At 38.5% G+C, this 22,650-nt stretch overlaps 1 protein-coding gene across 19 annotated transcripts in view; it reads left to right on the plus strand.

The window, feature by feature from the left end:
* The window catches only part of ADGRL2 (adhesion G protein-coupled receptor L2), a 252,946-nt gene extending 230,520 nt beyond the window's left edge, over positions 1-22,426 (plus strand). For 14 of the 19 annotated variants that reach the window (XM_061633470.1, XM_061633468.1, XM_061633465.1 and 11 more), the window contains 6 exons: positions 5,077-5,168; positions 7,472-7,640; positions 11,237-11,365; positions 12,696-12,792; positions 16,725-16,853; positions 20,371-22,426. In XM_061633470.1, the coding sequence (XP_061489454.1) occupies positions 5,077-5,168; positions 7,472-7,640; positions 11,237-11,365; positions 12,696-12,792; positions 16,725-16,853; positions 20,371-21,125 (1,371 nt within the window). In that variant the 3' untranslated portion in view covers positions 21,126-22,426. Of the gene's footprint in view, positions 1-5,076; positions 5,169-7,471; positions 7,641-11,236; positions 11,366-12,695; positions 12,793-16,724; positions 16,854-17,079; positions 17,162-19,615; positions 19,669-20,370 lie in introns of all 19 variants that reach the window. The other 5 variants (XM_061633483.1, XM_061633484.1, XM_061633478.1 and 2 more) reach the window with 3 other exon arrangements.
* Positions 22,427-22,650: the final 224 nt, after the last annotated feature.

Consider the following 22,650-nt stretch of genomic DNA (forward strand, 5'->3'; position numbering starts at 1 on the left):
GAAAGAAAACCCCATAACAAAACAAACCTCCCCAGGAACTGGGCAGTCTGCAAGCAAGGTCCCAGTACCTCGAGCTTAACAGGGGAGGAACGCTTTCCTTGAGCAGCTACTGCTGGGTGCTTCTCCTCACTGCTGTGAGGGCCACTGGCCTCATATTTCCCTGTTTCACATAAAGAAAGGAAATAATTTATGAGTAAGCACACTCTCAGCCACCATTTTAGTGCAGCTAACCCAGTTCCCCAAAGCACAGATACTGGAGATATGGCGCTGCCACCCATATTTGGCCGACTGCAGCGGCCTCCCCCTTGTAGGCTTTCTGCCTGGACCTTAAAAGGCAGCCCTATGTCAATAAGAGTCTAAGATCCTGTAATATGAGGGAGGGATCTCTATTAGGCAAATCGGGCTTTCCTCTTTATTCCTATTCCCCAATCAATATGATTACCATCTGCTAAACTTTCCATTCCTAACTAAATTCAGGTAAATGCCTCTTCTGTCTCAGAGTGAACAAATAGCCTGAAATTAACACTTGGAATGCAAAAGGACCGCTCACTTAAGATACAGCGATTTAGACATTTTCTAGCAAACTGTTATCTCCGCCCTTATTATCATATAACTATGAAAGGCCCAAAGGCTAAAAAGGCTCACTAGGCCCCACCAATATACTAGTATGTAGTATAATAATCATATAATTAAGTACTTCAAACCTCATACATGCCCGGGCCTAGCAAGAAGTTGTACCTATGCCTGGGCCTAGCAAGAAGTCATAAGCCTCACAAAAGGGCTCTGCCATCACACCATGCATCCACCTTGTAATAATGTAATAAAGAACCAACCTGTGTATATCATGGGGGGGGGGGCTAAGCTGAACCTGTTGGGGGGAGAGTGCTCAGAGGGAACTTAGAAGGATTAGACACAATTTCTTTTGTTCGTCCCTTTTATTCTGATTTATTTTTAATTTCCCTTTATGTGCATGAGTCTGTCTTTAACCAGTGTATTAGCATGACTATATTTAATTTTGTTTGTATATCCAGTATAGTCTCATTTATTTTTAAACTTCCTGTGTCTTTCTTTTAACCAGCAGCAGCACTAATGTCGCGCTGCTCAATAAAAAGCCTCAATCAACCCCTCCACAACTGCTAGATGGGCGGGGTATCGGATGTGCTGCTGCTAGGCCCCACTATGAGGCCCACTGGTCAGGCCCCTTTACGAGGCCTGCCCCAGTTGCAGCCACGCCGCAACGCTACCACCCACAGCTGTTGGGGTTCCCAAAACCCCCTCTGGGGGTAACCAATTAGGCCTAATAGGCCCAACCAACGCTGACTGTCCTGCAGCTTTCTCTGCTATGTCCCTCATCGTCCTCTCGTCGCTCGTTGAAAGAGGAGGTAGGAGGGGCGGCCTGGCCTTAAATAGGCCCATGGCCCCTCCCCTCCCTGCCGCACGTCACGCACACATAACTCTGCGACACACGATGTTGCCCTTAATGAAGATGGCCGCGGCAGCATCGCTCCCTCCTCGCAACTATGCCCCGCTTATCCATGCTGCGCAGGTAAGTGGGGCTTCATTATCACCAACATGTCACCTCGCTGCTGGAAAAATTGCACTGGCTGCCCATTAGCTACTAGGCCAAGTTCAAGGTTCTGGTTTTGGTGTACAAAGCCTATACAGGTTGGGACCAAGATACCTGAAAGATCATCTTACCCCTTATATAGCCTATCGATCACTGAGTTCTGCAGGTGTGGGTCTCCTGCAGATACCATCTTATCAGGTGATCCATTCTGCACAACATAGGAAGCGGACTTTAGTGTAATGGTATCCACCCTTAGGAATTCCCTCCCCTTAAATATTAGACAGCCACCATCTTTGTTATCTTTTTGGAGCCTTCTGAAGACCTTCCTCTTTCAACAAGCCTTTTAAGCAGAGACATTATCCCAGTCTGTGTCTGTGTTGGAATTGCTGTTTTAAGATGTTTTAAACATTTTTTTAAAATGTTTTCCATATGTTTTTAAAGATTGTTTTAATATATTTTAAAGTCTGTTTCTAAGATGTTTTAGAGTGTTTTTGATGTTTTTGTTTGCTGTCCTACTGGGCTCCTACTGGGAGGAAGGGCAGGATATAAATAAATAAAGATTACGATGATGCAGGGTGCCAAACCCAAGAATGCCTCAGTATACCAGCTGTTTACCCCCACCTTCCTCACCTGCCCCAATTCCACACCAGCCAAGGCAAACTAACCTCACCACTCCCAGAACCAATCAGACTAACCCAAAACCGAAGGGAGTCTGAAATCATCATCTCCTCCCCCCCCATCTGCTCAGCCCTATTTGGCAACTAGCTAATCCCATACTGACAAAGGAGGGAAGAAGGGTGCTGCAAGGCAAAAGAGGCAGAGTTGAGGAAGAAGCTAGCTTTAAAACCATCCTCTTCCTGATTGCCCAATAGCCACCATCTGGGTCCACCCCATGCCTCCCTTTGGGAGCCAACTCCTGAGTCTTTTTGCGTAATGGTAGGGGTGGAGACAAATGAAGAAAGCAGGAATGATATTGTAGAATTGTAGAAATTATTTTATTGCCTTTAGTTTACTGAGTTTGTAATCCTTTGTATTTTATCTTATTTTATAGTACACTGCTTGGTAACTTGTGAAGCAGTTTATAAATCTGTAAATGAATAGATAAAATACATCCTATTTGTAGCAATGCTCATGTATTGGTCTGTTATGCATGGAATGTCATGTATGATTCGTTATGCAGCTAGCGATAAGCACACAGAAGCCTACTTCTGGGTGCCTTTGGCCCTAGGTAAATAGCTGCACAGTTCTCACATACTTTCAAAGAAATGATAATCATGACAAAATTGCAAGACAATTTTATTGTGTTATGACAGCAGAAATCTTAGTGTGAGTCAGTTTGAATCCACTGGTTGAAGTAGCTACCCTCAGTGGCTTTCAAGACATACAATATTAATTTTCTTACGTTAAGAAATTTAAGCGTTTAAGCCATCATTAAAAAAACCTAACTAATCGCACCCTATTTAAAAATTGGGAGAGCATGTTGTTTATTGCAAACACATTCTGTTTCAACAAGTTCCTCTGCCAGTTCTGCTTTCCATATTAACATGGTAGAATGGCAAACTGTCCAAGTTTTTTAACTCATGAATGTATCCTGGACAGCAAATTATTTAAAAGAATTTAATTCCCCATGACAACCATCATTTGTGGTGATTTCCCCCCCAACCCAGCCATGGTGATGTTGTTACTTGAGGTGTGTGTGAGATTTCTGAATATTGCTTTCAGATAGTGAACTAGTGTTTTTTGGTTTGATGGTGCTTTAAATTATCATATTTCACAGTGATGTGCAGAATAAGTATCATATGCTCTGTTGTCATAGTTACTTTGTCTTAGAACTACAGTATGTTGTATTCTTAAAGAGACTTTACCATCATATTCAGAACCTTTATCATCTGAATGAAAGTGCAGTGATTCTTGTTCTTTCTTTCTTTCTTTCTTTCTTTCTTTCTTTCTTTCTTTCTTTCTTTCTTTCTTTCTTTCTTTCTTTCTTTCTTTCTTTCTTTCTTTTCCTATGCTTAAGCAGACACCTTGTTTCGTTTTATTTTACTGCTGTGTTAAGATTTATTTATTTAATATTTATGTGTTTATATGTTAGACTTCAGTCTTGCATCAACGTTCATAGAAATAGATGTATCCCCCTCCCCCCAAAAAGAGCTCCACTATTATGGACTGAGTCTTCTGGCACTTTTAACCATTTTTTAAATCTGGTTAGCAGTTTATTGGAATGATGTGAACTATTATATCATTAAGCATAGCTGTGATTAATGTTTATAGTCTGAAAAGTGGGGGGTTGCATGGGGGGGAGGGTGGCTTTATAAATCATATTTCCACAGTTGATCGCCACAGGTACTTGGCTCAAGTTATAGTGCCTATGCCAGCCCACAACTCCTGCACATGAAAAAAGCAGCTGAAAACAAACTTTGACTTTAAAGATCCAATGAGCCAATTATGCCAGCATTATACTTGCATAGTGGTCATGATCTTGGGAGATCTAGTAGTAAAGTAAAAGCAAAACTATACTAGCAGAAACAGGAGATATTAATATTGCAACACTGATAGCCACTTCCACAGCATTCCTGGGAATCTTGCACCAGCACCGGTCACAACCAGAAAACTTGTATTGACTTCAGAGATGCTATGATGCTATCACAGAAGCTGCTCTTCATCCACACACAGTGCATGCACATGCCCTTAGGAAGAGACCTTAGTGTATCAGAGGTATTCATGGTTGAAAGGTAATGACAAGCCAGGATTCTGCAAAAGTGAAATTAAACCTTGCCAAAGTGTTCCTCCTGGCCGTGTGTGTGTTTGTGTGTGTATACATACATGTATTGCATGAGTCCAACACTTTTTTTCTGCTCATTCTAGGTCATCCATATAGCACTAAAGCATGGTACAGTATTACATGTGAGCGCTGCTACTCTGACTTTCCTTTCTCAGTAACTATATGATACCTGAGTTCAGCACTCCAGCTATTAAGAGCTAAGGGCCATTTTATAAATTTGGCAATGACTTGTCTCAGTTGCCTCCAAGTACATGCTCAAGAAGGAGCTGTAGCCAATCATGGATCTCTAATGAGTTTACCTGCATGTCTTTGTTTTGTTGATTCATACTTTAAATTTTTGGATGGGAACATAAAATGTAGGTGCATATCTAAAAATGCAGTGTTCAAAGTGGCTGAAAGGGTGAAGACAGAAGAACATTTAAACATTTTTCTAACATTCTTTTGCATAAGAATGCTTAACATTAGACAATATGAAACATGGATAAACTCAAACAAAAATGTCAAGAAACATGAAAAATAATGCAAGTTGTGCACTGAATGGGAGTGACTTTGACCATTCTTGATCTTGTCTTTATCTGAAACTGCTTTATAGAGACTGTTCTTTCACCAGCTCCAGAATAGTTTGGAAAAATAACCACTTTTTTCTATTTTTGTTTAGTCTAGAGCATCATCATTACCTAACTTGTTACTTGAAGTAGTTTAATTTCACTGGTATCTGTTTTGACAGCTGAATATTATCTTCTTGGTGATCACACTCTACAAAATGGTGAAGCACTCAAACACTTTGAAACCAGACTCTAGCAGGTTGGAAAACATTAAGTAAGTGCTTTGTGTTTGAATCAAGAACTGTGATTATTTTTTCTGATTGTTCCAACTGATTGAAAGCTCCCCCCTCCACTAGGAGCACATGGATTTGTTTCCCAGCAACCACAATGTCAATTAGAAGTTAACAGCACCAATCCTGCTTTTGTCACATTTGTTGCTATCATGCCACAGGCAGTGGTCGGAATTAAATAATTTCTGCCTGGAACAATGACCAAGGATTTGCTTTGACGCATTCATGAAAATTCCACAGCACTATAGCAAATTCATTTGTATTTAAAATGCAGCTCCCAATGATGTTCCTCTTTGTGTGGCTGATGATGTTCTGCTGAGTGTGTTTTGTTAAATTATTCTCAGCAGTTAGTGATTCTCAGCATGTTTCCCACTCATAATCCCATTCCCCTAAGAGAATTTGCTCCTCTTGTCATCTTGAAGATTATCTGTTGCTTTTCATGCTAATTTAACAAATATTTACTTTTATCCTGGTACTGTACAATATTCCCTTTCTGGAAAGTAGAGCAACAGGTTAATTTAATTAACAAGAATCTTACGGTGGTGGATCACACTTCAGTTCAGAGGTAGGCCAGATCAGGTTCCACCTCCCAATTTCAGTCCAATATTCCTCTGTGTGGGCAGAGGGAGGGAATAGATTTCTGGAGGAAAAGGCTTTGGGTTGGTCAGGATGAAGCCTTTTGGACTTACATTGCCTGCCCCTGCTGTAGATCATTCTGTATAGTGTGACTTCAGACTGAATGTTTTGCTAGACTTGCTTTGAATGTTTTGCTAAACTTGCTTTGGAGGGACAGGTGTTTTTTGTTTGTTTGTTTTGTTTTTAAATCATAAGCACCCTTGCTTGGAGGTCAGCTCCACTTCCAAGTAAAATGTGATTAATACTGGGCTCTTGAATTGTCTTTTAACATAGAATATGGCAAGGACAGTGTTGCAACAAAGCTAACATTACAAACTAGATGTTGCTTAGATAGGTCACAATATCAGCTTCATTGCATGTTGCATGTTAAGAGAGAGAGCTAATCTTTAGCATCTCTCTCTTTTCTTCCTTTTCTTCCTCTTTCTGTCTTCTCATCCACACCAGTAATTACCGTGTTTGTGATGGCTACTATAATACGGACTTACCTGGGTAAGATAGAACCCTATATTAACAAATTTAAAGCATGATTTTTTTTTAATTAAAGAAAAAACACTTTGCAAATTTGGACAATTTTTCTGGATTGCCCGTAATTTTAATGAACCACCTTGGAGATATCTAATTTGCTAAACTATTTCCAACTATTATATGCCTTTTATTATTTTTAACTGCTTGCGTCTGCACTTTGAATTTTATAATTTTGACTAATTTTTATATAAAATTACTAAAAATGCTTTCTTATTAATTTCAATTTAAATTCTGTCTAATAATTTTGTTTCTCTTTTCTGCTTATAATGCTTTCTAGCTATGAAGATAATAAGCCATTTATCAAGTAAGATCATTAGTTAGATGTGGAATGCACTGAATAAACCCCTTTCCCTTTCATTCTGTGCTGTCCTCTGCAATTTCTTTTTTTCCTGAAACTATTCATGACAAAAAATCCTTTAAAAAAATTATTTTGTGGTTAAATCCATATATTTGTCACATTTCAGCAAGGCACTTTCATATGAAAGTTAGACTATCTGGTCCAGCCTTTCCCAACTAGTGGGCCACCAGGTATTGTTGGACCACAACTCCCATCAGCCTCAGCCAGCATTGCCAATGGTCAGGAAAGATGGGAATTGTGGTCCAACAACATCTGGTGGCCCACTAGTTGGGAAAGGCTGATCTAGTCTCAGTTTAGCAGAGTCTTCAAGCTTTAGGTTATCAGCTTTTGATCTGCCATTTAACTTTTGTGTATTTGTGTTATTTGTGTATGTGTGTGTCAGATGCAAGCACAATTGTTAAAATATGGGCATCCATTAGTGGTGAAATGAGACTTTTAAATCTCCGTATGTACACACATACATCCAGATAAAGCAAAGGGGTTGCTAGATCTGGTCCTAGGGCTTGGCATTTCAAAATAGCAATGACATTTTTTGCTGTCTTGAGTTAAAAAAAGAAAAAGTCTTATCTACCACTGCTGTTTTCACTGGAGACTATAATGGAATAGTTCTTCCCCAATAGATGAAAGGTTAAAGCCAATAATTTATAATTATATTTGAATATAAACCGAATAAAAGCAAATTGTAGCAAGCAAAGTCTTAATATGTAGACTTGCAGTTTGATTTTTTTTAAAATTAGCAGTGTTACTTAAATTAATTTTCTTTTTCAGGTCTTGGGCCCTAGGTGCATTTGCTCTCCTGTGTCTTCTGGGCTTAACGTGGTCTTTTGGCCTGCTTTATGTCAACGATGAGACTATTGTGATGGCATACCTCTTCACAGTATTTAATGCTTTCCAAGGAATGTTTATTTTCATCTTTCATTGTGCGCTCCAAAAGAAAGTGAGTTATTGCACGTGTACACTTTATTTGTATACAACCCCAAATATCTCCAATATCTGTTTTTAAACAGGACCTTATAAAAATCTATCAATCGTGCATAGAGAGATGGAAGTAAGGGTTCTTTTAAATGGCTTATATTCCAGTCCCCCCCAAAATTAGCTGGAAGTAAGTCCTGATTCTTACGTTTTTACCTGTTATTCCATGTTCTTGTGATACTACTCCTAGGTGGCAGTGTCACAGTTGAAAGTGAATACATGCCAGTAATTGGGATTGTATGGATGCAGCAACTTTAATTGTTACCGTGTTTAATATATGGAGATTACAGCACAATCCTATACATGTCTACTCAGAAGAAGATCCCAAATGAGTTCAATGGGGCTTTTTTCCAGGCAGCTTCATACTAATTATAGTGTTAATAATGGGGTGAGTATTACTGCACAGGACTAGCTGGGCTATAGACTAGACATTTAAATGTGTCTAGCTTATAAAAAGAAGAAAAGAATGAAATGTATACTGAAAAACTGAAAATATTAAAAGGTTCAAAGTCAGTTCAGAAAGTTTTTTAAAAACTGCATCAAAAATCATCCTTAAAATGAATGGATTCATTGTTCAGCAAACATTCCTGATCCCTGTTGTGAAGCAGAGAACTGTTGAGTATATTGTGTTTATTAAAATAGTGTAATAGCAGTTACCTATTGGTGATTCCTGTCCCCTGAAAAATATTGGTGGTGTGAGGTGCTATTTGCCATTGATCTGAAGGCGCGTGAGGCCAGCTCCCTGCTGAAGCCAAGCAGGGTCAGGTCTGGTCAGTGCCTGGATGGGAGACCGCCTGGGAACCGTATGTAAGTCGCCTTGGGTTTCTATCATGGAAAGAGAGGCGGGGAATAAATGTAATAAATAAAATAAAATCAGCCTCAGAAGCATACCTTTTTTGTGATTTTTCTGATGAAAAGAGATATGTTCGTAATGACGTGAGAGATTTTTAGCAAAAGTTGTTCCCCAGCAGGCTGACTGAGTGGCCTGGCAGACTCTTTTACCATCTTCTAAGAGCAGACATTAAACTTAGATGTAGGTAAAATACTATTTATAATCAGCATTTGAAAGGGTATTAAAAAATTACAGTTCACACATTGGGATTCCTGATTCATAGGATATTTCATTAATTTGAGATCATTGGATAAAAGGCATTCTGAATTATTGGCTGCTATTTTGCTAAGTATTGAATCAGAAGTACCCTTTTGTATTTAAAATCAAGTTGGCATTTTAGAATTTTTGTTAGAGTTGGCATGCTCTTCAATTTGTGTGTGGCAGCTGTGATACATATTTCTACAAAGTCCTTTGCATCACGAAAGAAATTACCTATTCGGTGGATATTTCTTCATAATTAGAGGGATGGGATGTACATTGGAAACATTTTAAAAGGAAAGTAGTCAAAATATAAATATTCCCAGTAGTGGTCGGCAGAGTAGGGTGGCAGCATTTGCCTAACCTTCCATCACCAGGGCTTATCAGGGAAGAGGAAGCAAAGTTGGTGTAGTTGCATATGCACCAGAGGGAGTACCAGATTGATTCCCCTGGTTCATTTGCACTCTGGTGACCTTGCCACCTTGTCTCCCTCCCAGCCTCAACTAAACTAGTGACAGGAAGTCAGGTTAGTGACAATCCCCCCCCCAGTGACCCCTGCTGCGTTTTAAGTAGAGGATTGCAGTCTGTTGATACATATGGTTCCCAGCAGTCTTTTCAGCTCCCATTCCACTTTGGAAGCTGTTCAGTAGAGTTGCTTGGCATGCACTGGCTCTCCTCAAACATTTAAGAGTCCACACCAGATTAAGTCTAGTTTTTTTTGCAGTGCATGGCACAGGGAGCCAGTCAGGACAACAGCAGCCTGGTCAGAGGTCTAAGCCAAACTAAGTATGCTGCAGAATGTGAATTATGGGTTACATTTTTTTATGATTTACTACTATCTCTAACTCCCCAAGTCCATCTAGGAAATACATGGGAAAAGGATAATTGTGGGGCATACAGGAGAAAATTCTGTTCCTCACTGACATACTTTAAATTTTTTAAACATGTAGTTTTTTATATATATACTATCCTTCATCATAAGTATGGGAGCTGTTTCCTCCTGAACATCCAGGTTGTGGCTGCTGGGAGAGGAAAGACTGGGGCTGGGCCTATACTTAATTGTACTGGTAGTGGATGAATAGAATAGAACAGAATAGACCTAAACACATTCAATATTAATAGGATATGATACTATCCTGGAAATGATGTAGGGTGGTATTCAACTAAATGAAAGCACTAGTGCAAGGATTACCACTAGTGCAAGGGAATTTCCCCCCTTGTCTCCCCACATGCAACCCGTGCCATCCCAAATCTGCTCTGGAGGAGTGGAAAAAACACACAACAGATTTAAGGGTGGGTGTGGGTAAAGGAGAGGGGGAGAATGTTCTGTTGTGTAAGGAGAAACCAAACATTCTCTTTAGTGCTACATTGAATACAACCTATATTATATTATATTATTATATTATATTATACAGCATGTACAATATGAATACCATATGAGAGCATCCTGAGCAAAACATAATTAATAACTGTCTTTTAAAGCGTAGTTTCCATCATTGTGTAAGCAGAAAGTAAGCTTGTTCAATGGATCTTTCCTTTCTCTTCCCCTCATCTTTCCTGCACCCCCCCCCCAACAAAAAAGCCTCTCTAGGAGCTCAGAAGGTCTTCCAAACAGTATAGTCTGTATTGTACAAGACTGCAGTGAGAGGGAAAAATGCCAGAAATAGGGCACATAAATCTTGCACACCACTGATGCAAGATTCCTCCACCCAGGCGATCCCATACATGACAGACCACAGTGTTTACAAGCATCCTACCCCAATCCTCTGGAGAGGCTTTTTGGAAGGACAGGTGCTAGGTAGATGATCCTGGGGGAAATGATCTTTTGCACATTCTGCCTTCCTCTTGCTCAATGCTGGATACAACCCAGAGTTTCCAAACTTTAATTTGTAACTTAAGCCAAAGCTAAATTCATGTTTTAGTCCTCTTAAAGTTTCTTTTCTGATAGGTAGGAAAGTTATTTGCAGGCATATGTACATTCCTGTATTGAGTAACTGATACACTGTAGTATGATCTCATTACTTAGCACATCATCACTGACTCAGTAGACGAGAATACTTGGTGCAGTGCACCCCAATATATTGTCAGTATTTGGTTGCAGCCAGGAGGTAGTTAAGTATCTATTAATTAGTTAGTTACTCAGAGTTATATTTTATTCAAACAAAGCTTTATGTATTTACATATACAAATATTTTATTTTGTTTCTCTCCAAACTGTAGCTTGTGAATGTGTTCGGAACATAACATGGCTAGAGTTAAGATCTGAAGCTATAGCAATCCAATTCTTACATACTGGATCACATTCACTGTCAAGGGAGAGACCAATAACTGAAGAAACGCCGTTCATAAAACTGGCCCCATTGTCTGCCTCAGATCTTTGGAGCAGATAAATATAGATATAGATAAATATAGAAGTAAATATTTTAAAAACTAAAAGCATGAATATTTATGAGCATTGTTATTAATGTCCAGGTTCGTAAGGAGTATGGCAAGTGCTTCAGACATTCGTATTGCTGTGGAGGATTACCAACAGAGAGCCCACACAGTTCAGTAAAGGCATCAACTACAAGAACTAGTGCTCGCTATTCCTCTGGCACTCAGGTAACAAACATTTTGACAGCACCTTTCAATGACAGCATCTTTTAATTAACCTTGCTTATAAAAAGCCCACTGAGATGTGTTCCATTCAGATGCACTAATTGTGTTCTCATTATAACAGTCTTGATGGCAATTGCATGCTTCTTTTATATATTCTGGATCTGATTCTAAATGTTTCTCCAAGATTGGGGTTGATAGCGGTACATGTCTTTTTTTTTTTTTTAAAGTCAATTGGTCCATAAACAAACTTACAGCTACTTCTTACTTATGGCCAGAGAATGGCTGAGATGTGCTTTTTGACAACATGAGTAGTCAGCAGTAAGTCTGAGACATGCCTGATATAAATCAGTTTAAGGGAGGTTTTCCAACTGCATGTTTCAAATCTGACTTGACATTTTATAAAAGTAAATAAAGCCATTCTCAGGATGTTTCCCCGTATGCATGCTAAGGCCATAAGTAGAAAAGACAGAAGCCTGATTAAACTGCTGTTTGATCAGTGACACCATGCCATCATCATCATCATCATCATTATTATTACAACCCCACCCATCATCCAAAGGTCCCAGGATGGGTTACAACAGTTTTAAATACATAATTAAAAACAGTTAAAAACACCAACATCACAGAAATAAGGTGGATCCTAAAAATATATACATCTCAGGTGTCAAAGACCAGGATAAAGAGGCCCCTGAAAAAGAAATCTAAACATTTCCTTTGTGCTAAATTTATTTTTCAGACAGCTTAAAAGAGTAGCTACCAAATGGGTTGAGGGTGGGGCTAAGCCACCGTAGGTTGTTTTTCTTTTTGAAGGTAGCTCTGTTCACTTCCCTTATCAAAATGCTGCAGCCCTACAAGGCCTTTTTTAGGTTTCATGCCAGAACTCAACTCAGGAATATGTGAGCTATTAGATGACCTTTCAGTTTAATGATTAACCACCTTACTTCCCTCAACACTTCAGGGCTAAAGTTGTTGGAACTCAGCCTGGGCACAACCCTATCTAGCACCAGCTGGTCAGGCTGGAGAGAAGGAAACCCAGCAGCAGGAGCCAACTGGCTTCCTAAAGGGCCACCAAAGAGCCAGAAACTAATCTGAAGCCAAGCACACCACTACCTGTTTCATTCTCCTCTCCAGTACTTTGGTCATAATAGTGTTTATGGCAGACATTACAGAGTGGGCAGCTAGCAGCACAATCCTATGCATGTCATCTTGCAAGTAAGACCCACTCTGTTCAGTGGGTCTTACTCCAACATAACCTTACATAGGATTGCAGCTAAATGTATCAGCTTGCAATTTGGGATGTGACAGTTATGCCCGATTTCCTTTATGTTAACAGAGCCGAATAAGAAGGATGTGGAATGACACTGTGAGAAAACAATCTGAATCTTCCTTTATCTCAGGTGATATCAATAGCACTTCAACACTTAATCAAGGTCAGTTATTGGACACATTTCACTCTAGTTTTGTTTTTGTTTTTTTAAACAGCATTTCTCAAATAAGAATTTAGAAGAATTAGGTTGCAGTAATTAAACCAAATAAGCAGGTGTGCTGTGGAGTAGGTGGGTTAAACATCTCAGCATTGGGATGCAAGCACACATGCATACACATACATACAAAGAGAGAGAAACAGTTTGGAATAAATGTATAAAAGTATAGTTTAACTCTGTCTTGAACACTTTTAAAACTTGGTTTCCTCATTCTCCTTGCTCAGGATTGAAACTAATATTCTTATTCATGGAAATTGTATTTAAGTAAGTCTCATCAATAAATTAACTTAAAAGCAAGAATATAATTTTAAACCTTCCCTAACTTTTGTAGTCTAAGACTGAAACAAAACTACCCGAGCAGTAACATTTTAACTGCATTAAATTTCCAAACGTAGACCTTTTCCCCTGTGAAATCAAATTGACATTAGCGTTATATCAAATCAGATTTTATTACAGTCAACAGACCATTGAATCATCAGATAAAAACATATATTATTACAACCTCATTTAAAAAAATAAATGGAATATATATAAGTAAGTGAAATAATACTTTAAAAAATACAAAGGACCAAATAACACACAGTTGGTTTGGAGACTTGCAATTAATCATTAATGGTCTAATCGTCTAGCTTTATACAAAAGTCATCTGCAAATATGTTTTTCCCCCAGTATAGTTTTGATCATGTCTATAATATGCACTATTTGTCTGCTACATGACAACATGAAAAGAAGGAAGGAAGGAAGAAAAAAAAAGCCACAGACTTGATTTAAGACCCCTGGTCACAGTTTTATCACATTAACTTAGATTGAACGTTCTCAAGCCTTCAGGACTCTTCACAGAAGTGTACTAAATAAGACCATAACAAGAGCCTGCTGGATCAGACCAATGACCCATCTAGTCCAGCATCCTGTTACCACAGTGGACAACTAGATGCCTTTGAGAAGCCTGCAAGTACGACCTGAGAGCACTCCCCCCTCCTGCAGTTTCCAGCAACTGGTTCTTGGAAACATAGCGCCTGACTATGGAGGCAGAGCATAGCCATTATGGCTTGTAGCCATGGATAGCCTTATCCTCCATGAATTTGTCTAATCCTCTTTTCGAGCCATCTAAGTTGGTGGCTGTCACTGCTTCTTCTGGGAGTGAATTCTATAGTTTGACTATGCACTATGTGAAGAAGTACTTCTTTTGTACATCCTGAATATTCCAACGATCAGCTTCATTGGATGTCCACAAGTTCTGGTGTTTGTGAGAAAATGATTATGAAGGCCACCCCTACCATCTCCAGCAGTAAAGATAATAAACATTCTCAGCCCTTCTCTTGTTGCTCCACAAGAACATTCCAAAATCCACAGTCTGTGTTGGAGCCCTAAGGTGTGCATCTAGAATCTAAATTCTAGACTTAAGTCCCAAGATGAACTTTTTGCTGTCTTTATTAGGACCAACTGAAATTTCACAGAATAGTGAGTAAGCTTTCAAGTTCTTCAGAACTGTTCATCAGGCTGGATGTTACACGAACCAGGGTATGGGGAAAGGGGAGCAGGGAAATTCACCTTGTGGCTAGATTAGCCGTCTCCAACCTGGTACCCTCAGCTGTAGCCAACTTTTTCTGGCAAAGTGAAAATGCTGTTAGAATAGGGGACAGAGATTTTAACAAGAAAAAAAATCTCAGCTCAATCAGGGTTTCAGGCTCTCCCCCACCCCTTTCAGTGAAAGTAATGGATGATATTCAATGCTCCCGTTCTGCTAGTACAAGAGGTGTGCACTAGCTAAATGGAACATTCTCTTCCCTGTAGCCCCCCTCTGTAGCTCCAGAAGGTTGGGAGACCCTCCAGAGAAGATTTTGAGGGTGCTCAGTGGAAGGAGAGGAAACAGAAGTGCCACTGCGCCAGCAGAACTCTACTAGTGCTGCTTTGGATACAAGCCATCCTCTGATCTAGGCTGAATCATGTTTATCTGAATGCAGTGTCTCCTGGATGCCATAATAGAAAGTGTCCAATTCCTTTTAGGATAGATGTTGGGGGCATAGGACCAGAAGATGTTGCATACAGATAAGCATGGTACAACCAAGCTCAGATATTTCTTTCTCCACACAGAAAGAGGAAATGAAAGAAGATAATGAGACTTTTCCAGGTTGACATTTGTCCATGGCACATAACATCTGTATAGGCGCCAAGAGATAATTTTTTTATGAATAGAGTGTATAGTACTAGATTCTCCATTGTCAGGCTGGTTGTACTGCCAGCAACTCATCCTCTGGTTTCCACGCAAGTGTAGCGATTACTCTGTCCAGCTAGCTAGTTGCTCACAATAAAACAGAAAAACAGCAAGTCCCATTTGGAAGTTGAACCACTTCCACTAATTTCAGTGAGATTTGTGTGGTAGGAGTTTCCCTATGAAACATGGCCTGAACCTAATGTGCAGCCATTGCTGCATTTTTAAATAAACAAGGATCATGGGCCATCCTACCACAGTTACAGAATCACTAGCCTTTCTGCTACAGTGCAGAGAATAAGACAGATATAAGGAGGTGGTGGAGAGGGGGGTGGGAGCATAGAGCCATCATGAATTATGGTAATTAGCTGAAATTACCATGCAGTGAAAAGTTTGCATCGCACAGTATAGTGCAATTTCAATTGCACTTTCTTATATTTAGTTTGCATCTTTTTTAAAAAATCTGTGAAAATCAAATAAATGAAACCAAACACCAAATAAGATTAACATAATCTGTCAGTAAAGCAATTCCCTGAACTGCAGGATTTTTGCTACCTACAGTAATAATATTTTGAGTAGTGATAAAGGCATTAATATTTAAAATGTAATATCTGCTGCTATTGCCACAATGAGAACCTAATCAATTTAAATTTTTTATGTAAATTTTTTGGCTGCTCATTCTGGACATGTAATATATTCAGACAACATCAACCTCCCCTGTGCACTGTCATATTGTTCAATAGAACAGTACTTTCACCTAGCTCTTATATGATATATTTGGGTCCACAAAGACTAATATAATTCTATTTCCTCTGACAACTGTATTAATTTAAGAGATCCAAGATCAATGTGGGTTTTCAAATGCCTAGTTTTTAACAAATTATTTAGAAACTTTGTCTGCTTCTTTAGAGGTTTATGCAAAAGTGTTGAAGCATTGCAACTGAAATTGCATAAATTGCTGTTTGTTCTAGCTTTCAATGTATCCATTTAAGATTATTGTTACAGAGAGAACAGGCATAGCTTAAAGATAATTGACTTTAAAAATCCTAACAGATAGCATTGCAGCATGAATCCATTTGACCTATAAAAATATATGAATGATTTACCCTCAACCCCTCCATGCCTCCCCTTCAGCATGTGCTCTTTTGCGTATAATAAGATAGGCTTCCTGCAGTTTGCCATCACTTAACTTTGGCTGAAGAAGTTGTTTTACTTTCTGTTTTTAGCTAAGTTAGTAATAAACCCTGAGTGTTTGCATCAGCAATTGACCGATGCCTCTAAATTAACTCAATTTTGATTTCTCTGTTATGGTGCCTACCCATGCTTAGGGTTACAGACATTAAGCTGTAACATCTTGAAATAGAACATTAGTCTCTGTATTTAATTGCTATTCTTGTTTTAACAGCGATTTTGTATAAATTAGCAAATGTCATTCTCAGCAGGTGTTTACTTTGGGGATTTGGCCAGCACCTGTGAATTACTGAAATCTAACTACATTTTCGCTCTCTTCCTTCAAATTAGTAGTTCAAATACATTCAGAAATGTTCAGCTGAATTAAATTTGACAAGATATACACGACTCACGAATTTTTTTAAAAAAAACTTTATTGGAACTGTCAGAATCAAATTAAAGAGCTGATGTCTCTCTTTCTGTTTCTTTGCTTTAGGAATGACTGGCAATTACCTACTAACAAACCCTCTTCTTCGACCGCACGGCACTAACAATCCTTATAACACATTGCTCGCTGAAACCGTTGTATGTAATGCCCCTTCAGCTCCTGTGTTTAACTCACCAGGTGTGCCAACACTTTGGGATATGTCGATTTTGCATTTGTTTCTTAACGATATTTTGTTCAGAGCTCCATCAGTTAATTTAGCTGGAGGTTTAGAATTGCCTCTAGTTTTTCTCTCACTCAAGAAGCACTGCTGATAATGCCAGGCTTGTAAAACTGCACTATATTATAGTGATAATGCCTTTGCCGTAATGGTATTTGCCAATAATCATCCATGTTTTTAACACAGGTGGCATAAATCTTAATATACTATTACAGGACTGACACCCCATGGTCTGAGAGCCCATCTTCAAGATATATATCACTTAGAGGTATCATGTCTATGCAATATAAAATTAATCAAAAGCTTGCTGAGAACAATCTGCTTATGGAGTTGATTAGACAATTAAATCTACACAAGGCATCTTGACATCTGGATGGTCCTGGTGTGGGAAACTGAATCCGGAATCATATTTAGAGGCAAACTATAGTATAGTGCAGCTTTATAGGAACTTTTTTTTCCTTTGGAAAAATTAGAACAGTGGCTAGAATTAGAAGAGCATACTTTTGTGGGACGTACAACCTGATCCTACAACTTATTTTGGTACACGAGCGACTAAATATTTAGGACAGGGTGTGCCTTCTGCTGTGCTATGAGCATTTGTTTCCTAACTCGACATTGCTCCGATGCATTATTTAGTTGCAACTAGATTAATTCAGCACTGCAGGCAGACATGCCAGCATCAGGATGCTAGGGCCTTATTACTAACCTTACTTTGGTTATACTATACTATCCAACTGCTTTTCTTAACTTCTAAGCCAGTTCAAAAATTAATGCATCTTTATTCATTATTAGTGGAATAAGACGTCAAATATACTTGCCTCTAATGTAATTGCAATTCTGTGTTAAGAATTTTATACGTTTTAAAAAAGCTGTTGTTACATGTCAAAGTTCTTTATTTTTAAAACTGAACTGCAGTTTCTATGTTCATTCTCGTGTTTTCTTACTTTCCTTATGCTTTCCTCTAGCAACCTACAGAGAGACAAGTATGGGAGTAAAACTTAACTTTGCCTATCAAATGTAAATTTTTTCAGCATGATTTTTAATGGGCACAATTAAAACATAACTAGCAGTCATGAAGTAGACTCAGCGGGCAAGTGGTTCACAATTTGCAAATGAAATCTTTCCATGCTCAAACAGTACATGTGTACTGCTTTTTGAGAGAAGTAAAAAAAAAAAATCACAAGAGGTCTGTAGCAAGCCCTATTGGTAACTGATAATATCCAATGCTGAAATAATTTGCTGCTTAAAACCAGAGCACTGTTGAGCAGAAATGCTTAATAATTGACTTAACATTTCCACATTCCCACAGTAATCTTGCTACAGGCTATGAAAGACTTCAAGTGAATTACCTGATCATGGACAACTAAACTTGCCTCTTTCAAACTGGCTGAAGTATATTCAAGTGTGCTTAACTCTGCAGTATATCATAGAAAATTCATTTTGGATTATTAAATATGCTTCAATATCTCTTTAATAGAGGATAAAGAATTAGATTATTAGAGAGACAGAGAGAGAGAATGCCTTCAGAGGGGAAATTAATGCCAGCATGTGTTCCATGTGTTGCCTCTCTCTTATAAATGCCATATGTTTCATATGGATAAAGCTTTTGCAAGAAAGATTTGGGAACATATATGAAATTACCCAGCTACAAAAGTTGTTTAATCAAAGCCTAGGAAGGCTTTCAAAGAACTGCTGTCCTTTTAACTAATTCAGTGCGCATGGCTGGCTGGAACAACACAATACAAGATTAGCTGCAGCTATTTCACTTCAAAATAAGCATTCTGTGACCAAAGAAAAGTCACTTTTGGGCATCAACCCAATCTTTCTGTCTTTATAGAAGCAACTTGAATTTTCTTGCTTAAGCTGCAGCTTTAAGTGCAACACTGAAAGTAAAACAGGAAATGTTCCTAGAGGCACACACAAACGTTTCTTTCTCTATAACTACTCCAAGCCTTGCATATAATGCAGCAGCCTCACAGTGGTCAGTTTCATTTCAACAACAGTATCTCATTCTTATTTTTTTCCAAACATTGCTGTAGAATGCTAAAAGTTATTCTTCGAGGGGTTCACTAACAAATCATCTAACTTATCCATGATACATGCCATTCAGTTTCTTTCAAAGCTTTATTTTTCTTCTTTGCTTGGGAAGCAATGTGATGTCTTAGTTTACATGTCTTTGTGTCTCCAAAAAAAATTGATTTCTTTGTCTAAAAAAAGAGCATGTCACCATAAAATTCCAGGTTTTTCTTTCTTTCTTTCCTAAACTTCTTTTCATCTTTCCTGCAGATGTATCCAATTTCTTCATTTCTCCAGCAGTTGAAAGATATCAGCCCTGGCTGATAATCCATTCCACAGCTAATATTTCTTCTTTGGTTAATTTCTGTGACCCATGCATAGAGAAATCCCTAACATTTCTGCTTTTGACTTCCATATGCCCATGGTGTCTGTGGGCCCAACTCTTAATAGACTATGCTGGTTCATTCAGTGCTGTCACTGTGACTGATGCAGACTGCAGGGCTGCAGGCAAACTTTGACCTTCTGAAGCCTGGGGCCGTTGCTGGCAGAGAGAATATTAAATGCAACCAAAAAAAATCACATTGGGAAAAAGCTGTTATTGCTAGTAAACTAATTTGCTGAACCCTTGCTCTGACTAAGTTGCTGAGAAGCTCAGTAATTCTTCATCATGTTACAATAAATCATTTTACTTTCTTTTATATATCAGCTACTCTTAGGCCAGATAGCCTGAGCAGACAGACATGATGTGAGTTGTCCAAAGTGAGTCATTCCACCTGCTGTCTTCCGTGTTGTTGGATGGTGCTTGTGGGCCTCAGTCCCTTTTAGTGTGAGAGGTGGCTGTCTGTGCTTAACATGAAATCTCTGTACTTGTCCATTTTTTTCATTCTTTTCTTTACTCCATCTTCAGATAAAAAAACACACACACACAAAAGGAAACGTTAGAAATGCTATATTAAAATAGTTGCTTGCCACTTACGTGGGTTTATTGTTATGCATTTACCTTCTGTTTTGTATGTGACTTGATTTCTTTTCTTTTTAATTTAGTGTTGTTTAGGACAAATTATGTTGATTTTATTTTTCCTGAATCATGGTGTTGTACTTAAAATATAAATGTTATGAATGAATTGCTTTGCATTACATATGCAAGGGCATGGAGTGACCATACTCTTCCTTACAGGAAGAGCTAGAGAACTGGGTGCTAAATTGTTACATTTGCTTTCAAATTCCTAAATTAAAGTATCATCTAAGCTCTACAGAAAAGCAGTATTTCTTTGTAAAATTCTCTCTCTCTTCTATAAGGTGCATAACTCTTTACCGTTGGGAATGTCCAATCACCCTAACGTTTCTCAAGCCTAACTTTCAAGTACAACTTTGTCCTGAACTACATTAAAGCCCTTTATAGAATAAAAGCATGAGCTCCAGTGTAGACAGTAACCCAAGGGTGTCACTTTTCTGTTTCAGGACATTCACTGAACAATGCCAGGGATACAAGTGCCATGGATACTCTACCGCTAAATGGTAATTTCAACAACAGCTACTCTTTACGCAGTGGAGACTATAATGACAGCGTGCAAGTTGTAGACTGTGGACTAAGCCTGAATGATACTGCATTTGAAAAAATGATCATTTCAGAATTAGTACACAACAACTTACGGGGCAGCAACAAGAACCACAACCTAGAGCGCACATTACCAATCAAAGCTGTGATCGGTGGGAGCAGTAGTGAAGATGATGCCATCGTAGCAGATGCTTCATCTTTGATGCACAGTGATAATCCAGGCCTGGAGCTGCACCAAAAGGAACTTGAGGCCCCTCTGATTCCTCAACGGACTCACTCCCTTCTGTACCAGCCACAGAAGAAAGTGAAGACTGAAGGAACAGACAGCTATGTGTCCCAGCTGACAGCCGAAGTTGAAGACCACCTTCAGTCCCCCAACAGAGACTCTCTTTATACAAGCATGCCCAACCTCAGAGACTCTCCTTATCCAGAGAGCAGTCCGGACATTGAGGAAGACCTCTCTCCCTCCAGGAGGAGTGAGAATGAGGACATTTACTACAAAAGCATGCCAAATCTTGGAGCTGGCCATCAGCTTCAGATGTACTATCAAATCAGCAGGGGCAATAGTGACGGCTATATAATTCCCATTAACAAGGAAGGATGTATTCCAGAAGGGGACGTTAGGGAAGGACAGATGCAACTAGTGACAAGCCTTTAATAGTGTAGCAAAGGAATACTGAAGCCCACATGCAAGTATTAAACAGACTTAATTGGCCCCATGCAGGCTCCCTCATAGCTGCTTGAAGCAACAATTCTGTTGTCTCTGTGGTTTCTCCCATGTAAAGGAGATGACTGGACCTTGCAGTTCTGTGAATTTTTATAAAACAAAGCTTTGTATATACACAGAGTATACTAAAAATTATTTGTTACAAAGAAAAAAAGATACCATCAAGGTATTTTAAGATATCTTGCTGCTGACATAAAAGAGATTGTGAAATACACACACAGAGCGTTCCAGCCATTTTACTGCAGCAGTTTGTGAACTAAATTTGTAAATATGGCTGCATCATTTTTGTAGGCCTGCATTGTATTATATACAAGACGTAGGCACTAAAATCCTGTGGGACAAATTTACTGTACCTTAATATTCCTGACAAGACTTGCAAAAGCAGGAGAGAGATTCTGCATCAGTTTGCAGTTCACTGCATATCTTTTCCATAAAGGCAAAGATTGAAAACACGTCTAACCACTAGCAATCAAGCCACAGGCCTTATTTCATATATTTCCTCAACTGTACAATGAACTGTTCTCATTAAAAAAAATGGCTAAAGAAATTATATTTTGTTCTATTGCTAGGGTCAAATAAATAAATAAATACATTTGTGTCCAAACAGAAATATAATTGTCATTAAAATAATTTTAAAGAGTTTGAAGAAAATATTGTGAAACCCTCTTGGTTGCACATATGCTACAAGCTGTTTTTATTCCTTACATTTGGTTCATAGTATCGTAATATGTTTAAAATGCAAGTTCTATCCATTTTCACTTCTTTTTCACTGTAAACAGCGTTCTGCTTTGACGTTAGTACTTCTTCTTATGTCCTAAATTTCTTATTGCCAAAAGAACATATTTTCTGGGAAGAATTCTCTTAGATGCCAATTAATGCCATGCCTTGCACAAATTTGGTTTTAAAAGAAATCTGTATCAGGTTATAAATCAGTTCCCTTTTCATTCTTTAATTTTAAGAGAGGCAGAAAGGAAGGGAAGCAGCCAAAGGGAGACCCAGAATATTACTTTCAAACATATTAGGGAATTAAAGGTGCCTGACCTTTTTAAGCTAAGAGAAAACAAAAATATTACTCTTCCATACTCCTTCTGCCTATATTTAGTAATTAATTTATTTTATTATAAAAGATCTAATTAAATGTACATTGTTTCTGAATTTTTTGCTTTTTTCAATCCCTTTGTGTAAACCTGTTAATAATGAGCCCATCACTAATATCCAATGTAAAGTTTAACACCTGTTTGACAGTAAATAAATGTGAATTTTTTTTCCAAATAGGTAAAATGCGCTTTCTTACATATGAGTCATAAGCTCGATTATTCACTGTGTGAGCTGGCTAAATTCTGCTTAGATCACTCCCTTATAGTTTTCAGTTTATATAGGGAAGTCTGCAGTAGGAGCTGCCTATATATCTCTATTGAATAGAGGTCATTGCTGCTGCTTGATATTCTAGTCATAG

This window comes from Rhineura floridana, chromosome 6 (assembly GCF_030035675.1).
Source record: "Rhineura floridana isolate rRhiFlo1 chromosome 6, rRhiFlo1.hap2, whole genome shotgun sequence".
NCBI classification, from domain to species: Eukaryota; Metazoa; Chordata; class Lepidosauria; order Squamata; family Rhineuridae; genus Rhineura; species Rhineura floridana.